The sequence below is a fragment of the Abramis brama genome, assembly GCF_963993115.1.
Source record: "Abramis brama genome assembly, chromosome: 12".
In the NCBI taxonomy this organism is placed as follows: Eukaryota; Metazoa; Chordata; class Actinopteri; order Cypriniformes; family Leuciscidae; genus Abramis; species Abramis brama.
The window spans coordinates 39,336,736-39,345,360 of record NC_139974.1 but is presented as its reverse complement, the minus strand read 5'-3'; the positions used below and the strand labels follow the sequence as shown (position 1 = coordinate 39,345,360).

Sequence of the window (8,625 nt, the reverse complement as noted above, 5' to 3'; positions counted from 1 at the left end):
CAAAAGGTCGAACGCCTCCATGCTCTGCGATTCGCCTTAGAATCAAAGAGAGAGAACAACAACACAGAAATCAGCGTGACAGAATAAACATTACTGGGGCGTTAGACGTTAGAGTTGGGGAAAACACTACTGTTTGGGGTCAGTAAGACTATAAGAAAGAAAAGAAAATAAGTCAGTAAGAAAATTACTACTTTAATTCAGCAAGGATGCATTAAAGTGACAGTAAAGATATTAGTAATGTTACAAAATGTTCTATTCATCAAAGAATCGTGAACAAAAAATGCATCAAAGCAGCACAACTGTATATAATGTTTCTTGCACATTAAATCATCATATTAGAGTGATTTCTGAAGGATCATGTGACACTGAAGACTGGAGTAATGATGCTGAAAATTCAGCTTTAATCACAGGAATAAATTACACTTTACTATATATTCACATAGAAAATGGTTATTTTACATTGTAATAATATTTCACAATTTTACTGTTTTTACTGTATTAAACTTTTGAAAGGTTGAGTATATTTTGGGAAATTTTGATATTTTTGACAAGGCGATGAAATATAGAGATCAACCGATATTCATCTTTAAGAAAAGTAGATGGTTTTTATATGTTTATTGTCTAATATGCAGATATAATTTTGTATTATTTATTTGTCTTATTTCTGCTAAAACAATTATACTAATAAAATATCTACTGCTGATAATAAGAATTTGTATTATTATTTATTATTAATATTATTATGCCACTATTTAAAACAGATATTACAGATATTACATTCTCACACACACACAATTTTTATATATATATATATATATATATATATATATTAGTTAACCTAAATATAGTCTATCATGAAAACCACTATTCAGAAAACACTGAAGAAAAAAACAACCCAAATCTGGAGGATGCAAAAGCTAATACTGTATCATATTATGTTATATATTTCAGACTATGTGCAGTTTGCCAAGGCTAATGCCAATCTGCTCCTGTGAGAATATTTTTCCCATGAAGAAAAAACCCCTAAAGTCCGAGTTCTTCTCTTTAAGATAATCAGTCGAGTCACAGACGATGCCCTGTGGACTCATCAAAACAAACCAGACATGCTTACAACTATTAATATATATTAAGAACGGCTTTCAAGATCTTTCAAGCAAAGCCCTGCTGTACTTGTGGTACCTCCGTTGATCATGTGACTGCTGATGATGATGTCACCGTTGGCCACGCCCCCTGGCCCGAACTGTGGTTTACCAGCCACATATTTACCAGACATGCTTACAACTATTAATATATTAAAATAATTCAGCATTGCTGTACTTGGTCACGCCGTTGATCATGTGACTGCTGATGATGTCACCGTTGGCCACGCCCCCTGGCCCAAACTGTAGTTTACCAGCCACATATTTACCAGACATGCTTACAACTATTAATATATTAAAATAATTCAGCACTACTGTACTTGTGGTACCTCCGTTGATCATGTGACTGCTGATGATGTCACCGTTGGCCACGCCCCCTGGCCCAAACTGTAGTTTACCAGCCACCGCCTCCAGACGAACCACTGCTTTCTCCAGACGCTCGACCAGCGCTTCCATAACAGCGTTCCTGCAGAAACACAGTAAACTATGAAGGTAAAAGAGTAGCAAAGCTCGAGAGCATGTAGATGTGAATTTGAGAACTTGTACAGTAAATATTCGTACTTGTACGCTAAAATTTACACTCACAGCTCCGATGTGAAAACCTGTCAAATAAAAATCTGAAGATGAATTGTGATTTGCAGAAGTAGCAGTGCTTCGCCTTCTGAGAATATAGTTCCCAGTATGTATGCGGTTAGAAGATGGCTGTGTCTCATGTGACTTTGTTATTTGTACACACTGTGACTATACAAATCACTACATGTAAATAGGAAAATGTTGGCATTATTTTGTCACTTATTGGGAGCAGTATGCTAGTTGGAGCCATTTACCTCCAGTCTTTGTGCTAAGCTAGGCTAGCGGTGGGTGCGTCAGACAGAGTTACGGCACGCACGGAGATGAGAAGGGTATGTGTGGACTTATCTAACTCTGGGGGATACGGTGAATAAGCTAAAGTCCCAAAAAGTCGGTGTGTTCCTTTAACTCCTCAATTAGATCAATTAAAACTAAAATTAAAGTCTGCACATTTCTTGAACAGCACTTATTGTAGGATGGTTCATGCTCTTAACTCCTCTGGTATATATGCATCAGTATTTCATTCTTTGTTATGCTTGGGTTATATACAGGATGTATCTATGTATTTATTTTTTTATTATTATTATTATTTATTTTTGTCTTAGTATAATTGTGGAAGAGCTCAACAAGAAAAATTCCAGACAACCTGTTTGTTATGGCAAAAAAATAAATAAATAAATAACCCAGCGTTACGGCCTGTGAAAGCGCTTTGATTTGTTGGGACTTCGTGACCGGAGTACCAGTCAGTTCAATAAAACACTCCCTGCTCCCTGTAACGGTCAAACGACGGCACGTATCCCACAGAAACATGACAACAATAATTATGAGGGAAGATTTATTAACTTTCTTGGAGGTCTTGTGCAAAAATGTTGCAAGAATGAGACTGGAGTTGGCAATGTGAATAACATTTCTGTATTACTTCACCATGAAATCAAATCAATATTGCAGTATTTATTCTTAATGATTTATCCATGATGCACATCATTATTTTTATAAATTCATAATCTTGAATCAGAATAACTTCCCCTTCCTCTTCTCTGATGATGAGGGCGGAGCAACCTGTCACTCACATGAGATCAACCAATAGCAAACCACAACCACAGACAAAATCAAGCCCCGCCCCTTACATCTGATCTTGTTCCAGAAGCGTTTCACTCAGATATACGTCACAATAGACTAGTGCAACTTCCATTTCATGTTATTCATATTACTTAAAATAGTCAGTTAACAATAGGGGGTTTTGCTCCGGGTAGTTATATAGGAACTATCCTATAGTATTAGTATTACATTAGTATTGATACAAAATAAGAGTTTTAGATACTATTTCTGGAAATCTAGCGCACACACACACACACACACACACACACACTGAAGGCGTGGTGGGTTCACTGGCAGCTCTCCACACGACCACACCTCAGTGCTCATCTGCTAACAGGAACACAACAGTCGATGGGTTACGACAGCGTCAAGAGGAGGCCAAATGAGCAGTTCACCAAGTATTTCATTACATAACATCATCACCATATTAAAACCTTTCCAAAAGATCTCGGAATACAGTACAAAACATAAAATAATGCTGATATCTTGAGATGTGTCAATAAATGACCTCATCTGAGCTGCTGATTAGCAAATACTGAGGAAAATTTAAGGAATAAGGAAAATATTATATATATATATTTTTTTGTAATGAACCTACAAATTCGAACTAAGCCATCAAAATATGAGGAAATTATTTAATATTTTTTAAATATTAAAAGAAAATGTGTGAAAAAACAAAGCACTAAACAAAATGTATCAGACAAAATGATTTGGCACAATTTGGTTTGAAAATATTCTCAGTTTTATTGCATTATCACATATAAAACAAATCGGCTCCAAGCACAACTATGCAATATGCACTGAACCTGGTTTCCACCACTGAATACAAAATAAAAAGGTCATTGCAAAAGAATTCTCAAAATTCCAAGTTTATGTCTTGCAATTCTGAAATAAAAAAAGTCTATCACTATAATCCTATGCTCAATACTATTCTTTCTGCTTTATTGAAGAATGCATTATGAATGCATTTTAAAAAAGCGAATGAGAATCTATAACGTGGAATATGTTACGTGCAAATATTTGAACAGTAATTCAGATTCAGTTAAGAAAGTATTAATAAAAAGTGGGAAGTGGAAAGGAAAGACTGATACAATGTAAATCAAACACAAAAGATCAGAATCCTGCAAACAGCCTGAGCACCGTCACACAATCCTACAACAGCAGCACTGAGGATCCAGCAGCGGATCCATTCACCTGAACATCACAGCAACAAAAGAGCCGTATGTGCTGCATTTAACATGTAGCCACTAAAAGAGCCTCTCTCTCTCTCTCTCTCTCTCTCTCTGACACCCGTCAGCAGTAATTAATAGTGACCCAGTGTGGAAATGCTCACGTCATCTTGTTATCTCTCTAGAGAATTCTCTAGGCCCTGCCAAATGCCTGACCTGGGCCTCAGAGAGGCAGAATAAGCCTGAGCGTGTGACGACGAGAGCTGAAGCGCAGGTGATATAATCCTGTCGTCTTAACAAACTGGCAGCTGTGGATGCCAAAATCATCCTCACTGTAAAAAAAGAAAAGTTGACTTAACTTAAAATTATAAGGCAACTTGCTGCATAGATTTTTTTGAGTTGACTCAACTAAAACATCTCTATAGTTGAGTTGACTCAACTATAACATCTCCAGTTGAGTAAACTCTATTAGTTGTATCAACTCAAAAAATCTGTGCAGCAAGTTGCCTTATAATTTTAAGTTAAGTCAACTTTTCTTTTTTTACAGTGTAAAAATACAGTAAAATGTAAACAGAACAAACTTTTACAATCTAAAACCGTAGTTCATAAACCGGTAAATCCAGAAGCCATTTTCTGCTGAGTTAGCAAGGTCACGCATTTACTGATGACAACCATCACAATAACAAAGATGGAAAAGAGAAAGACACTATGACACTAAAATAATGCAATACACATTCATTTAACAACATGTAACATAAAAACCTAATAATAACAAAAAACTCTTAAGAAACATGCAGTAGTGGCCAAAAGTGACGTCTGGAGGGGATATTTGTTTTTAATGACTCTACAAGTTCGCTTATCTAACTCTGGGGGATACAGTGAATAAGCTAAAGTTCCAAAAATTCGGCGTGTTCCTTTAAACCAGGAGGAAATTATTTTAAATTTTAAATATTTTAAATATAGGGGAAGAACAAAATACTAAACTTGGCTGAAGTATTTATCTGACTAAATTATTTGGGGGAAAGGGAAACTACAGCTACAGGTCTTATTTTATTATGCATAGAAATATGCATAATAAAACGAAAAGCTCACAGTTATTCATATTTCACTGGTTCTTCTCATGATTTCATAATTTCTTTGTATGACGGCCTGGACAAAAATGTCGACATAATTTGGAATGTTTCATTGCGTTATTATTACAAATAAAACAAGCACAATTATGCAATATTCTTTCAAAATCTTTTAATAATATTTGAATAAAAGGTGAAGATTTCAATTTTCCTAGGCCGGACATCACTTTTTTACAGGCTAATACTGTAATAATCTGAGTAACCATTCAATTATGAGAATGCCAGTTTATGGCTTTACACTGGAAGTTATATGATGAATTGTTCAAAAAAAGTATCTTAAATGCAAGGTTAGATCTATTACAGTCTCCTTATGTTTAAAAGGAACTTACTGTAAACCAATTAACAGGTTTCTACTGAAGCATTTTTACAGTTAAAATCACAATACAGTTTTACAGAGCACATACTAAGCAAAAGCCACATTTCTCAAAACATCTGGTATAGAGTAGTGCAAGTTGTCAAACTAAACACGTTTGCTGGCCTATATGTGTGGTTAGTCTGTCCGCCATTAAAAGTATAACAATCTGCACAACATGATCTGTGCTGAAGCAATATTTCAGGAGTGATGCAGTTATCTATTTCTGAATGACTCTAAATGCAGAGCAATGCTTCACCCGGATACTGGAGGAGACTGGAGCACGTGCTACAAAACACCATTCATTTCTTTCAATTTAACTCAATTAACACAGCATCTGTTTTCTATGGAAGCTCGTTTCCGCCACAGAATAAAACATTTTAAAAGATAATTGTGACTTTATTTCTCAGAATTGCGAGATATAAAGTCAGAATTGCATGAAATAAAGTCGCAATTGCGTGTTATAAAGTCAGAATTGCATGAAATAAAGTCAGAATTGCAAGATATAAAGTCAGAATTGCGTGAAAAAGTCGCAATTGCGTCTTATAAAGTCAGAATTCTGACTTTTTTTCTCGCAATTGCGACTTTATATCACGCAATTCTGACTTTATAACACATAATTGCGAGTTTATATCTCGCAATTCTGACATCTTTTCTCAGAATTGTGAGATATAAACTCACAATTGTGAGATATAAAGTCCAATTCTAAGGGAAAAAAAGACAGACTTTTTTTTTTTAACCTCAGAATAGTTTATGTCTCACAATTCTGACTTTATAACACGCAATTGCGACTTTATATCATGCAATTCTGACTTTATAACTCCCAATTCTGAGAAATAAAGTCAGAATTGCGAAATGTAAACGCACAATTGTGAGATAAAAAGTCGCAATTATATTTTAAAATGTTTTATTCTGTGGCGGAAACAAGCTTCCATAGTTTTCCCTTTATCCTTTGGCTAGTGTTTCAATATATGATCTTATTCATGCAAGTGCTTTTAAACCTATCCTCACAAGCACGGTCTTAAATTAGTTAAATGAAGTCTTAAATGAACGTAAAGAGTTGTGAGAAAATAGGATCAGATCCGGCGGGTCTTAAAGTGACAGCAGCCTAATAAACCTGCTTCTGTCTGTCGGATAATCAAAGAACAAAAAGAAAAAGAGAAAATCACACACTCGCTGCTCAACTGAATAACTTTTGTAGCTTTAATAAGGATCAATCTATATTTAATTTATAATTTATGCAGTGAAGACTGTGGCAATAACTTTATTCAATGTGTTAGACCTTCCTAAAAATCTTGTTTACAAGGTTACATGGGTCAAAAACAGTGAAAACAATAACTTTTTGTGCATTTTCAATGCAAGTAAAAAATCTGAACTGGTCTGACTGGGCCAATAGAAAGAACTGAGCCCTGATATATTGAAGCGCATGTTAAATGGAATTTTGTATAATGGGTTTATGTGAAGATTCTTTAAAAATTCACTTAAATTAAAAGTTGTTATATTTTTTAAAGCCTAATAAATGTTCAAATTGATAGCTTTCAATTATACTGTAATGCTGAATGCCTATAATGGCTAAAATTCATAAAAAGATGCATTAAACAAATATTTAAAATATAGTCTATTGTATTTATGTTGTTTCTACATTAATTTGGAGATTAAATGTGAAATTATTACAATATAAAAATAGCCTATATTAAAATCTTTAATGTTAGGAGCGATTAATCGTGCTTAATTTCAGGGAAAAAAAATGAATTAAATGAATAATGAATTATTAGTGACAGCACTAATATATAATATACATATATACATACATACATACATACTATTAAAAATGAAAACAATTTAGCTATAGCTAATATACAGGCCTACAAGGTGGGTATGTCAGCCTATTGATTTATGACAGCAACATTTCATACAGTACATAAGAACTGAACTACTGGGTTATTGGAAAGCATCACTTCTTTAAATGTAGCTTGTGTAACAGAGGGAAAGTAAAGAGCCAGTCTGGTCATCTCTGTCCCACAGCCTGCACACACTGATATGACAACTGACAGATCCTGCAATTAGTGAGAAGATAAGACACCCTGACACACACACACACACACACACACACACACACACCACTGAAACCAGAAAATACAGCTCGTTCAAACCAAATTCCTGCCAGCGAATGCGCGTGCCTCCAAACAAAAACACGCACGTTCCCGTGAGAACCTCCCACCCGCGCGACCCGAACGTCCCACTAACGACCTAGAATGAAAATGTGACAGAGACAGAGCCATTCTTACCGATTTATTACCTCTGACAAGGTATCCGGGTTCTACTCTCAGGTTTTCTTTAGAAAAAGCGAGATGTGGATCGGCTGTGCAAGTCTCTGGTCCTGGCGTCCCCGGCGCGCTCCCGGCTGTCAATCAACTGAGCCCGGCAGCCGCTTCCGGGACTTCCATATTTGGGAATGATGAATCAGAGATGCCTCGAGAGAGCAGTGAGATGAGGAGCTCTCGAAGCACGACCGCTGGCATTATAAGTGTATAAGTAGTTTGGATTAACCGTTGTGTTATTTTAAGTAAAAAATGATTAGTTGACTTAACTTTAAAAAATTGAGGAAAACCGTTGCCTTAAAATTATTAAGTAAATAAACCTCATGCTTAATCGAAAAAAATAAGTAGGCTAATGTGGAATTGTCAAGTTCACATAACTTAATTTTTTCAATTAAGCATGTTTATTTACTTAATAATTTTAAGGCAATGGGTTTACTTAATTTGTTTAAGTGAACTGAACACTTTTTACAGTGAATATATTGAATTATCAATATATTATTAACATAGTGAATAATGATAAACCTGTGTGCTAAATCAAAGGTATTATTTAACATGCATGAAGCCATTTTATTGTCATGTGACAAGAAATCATAAACCATAAAAAAACCTCTTATATAATAAATATACTGTATGTGTGTGTATATGTATGTATGTATGTATTTATGTGTATATATGCTACTGTTTATATATATATACACACACAAAAACTTTTATGCTAGATGTGACTAATTTATCACAATTAATTGATTTGACAGCACTAATAATATAATAATACAATGTTAATATAACATAATATCTGCTTAAAAAATATAATGAATCAATAATCAATAATAATAATTATATAAA

The 8,625-nt window shown here is 34.6% G+C and overlaps 1 protein-coding gene across 3 annotated transcripts in view; it reads right to left on the bottom strand.

The window, feature by feature from the left end:
- cap2 (cyclase associated actin cytoskeleton regulatory protein 2) overlaps nt 1-7,884 on the bottom strand; it is a 49,428-nt gene extending 41,544 nt beyond the window's left edge. Inside the window, exons 1-3 of one of the 3 annotated variants that reach the window (XM_084130248.1) lie at nt 7,747-7,884; nt 1,469-1,605; nt 1-35 (exon numbers count right to left, since the gene is read on the bottom strand). The exon at nt 1-35 is cut by the window's left edge and continues 66 nt beyond it. In XM_084130248.1, the coding sequence (XP_083986374.1) occupies nt 1-35; nt 1,469-1,595 (162 nt within the window). In that variant the 5' untranslated portion in view covers nt 1,596-1,605; nt 7,747-7,884. Of the gene's footprint in view, nt 36-1,179; nt 1,202-1,468; nt 1,606-7,746 lie in introns of those variants that run through there. The other 2 variants (XM_084130249.1, XM_084130250.1) reach the window with 2 other exon arrangements.
- Between the last annotated feature and the right edge of the window lie 741 nt (nt 7,885-8,625).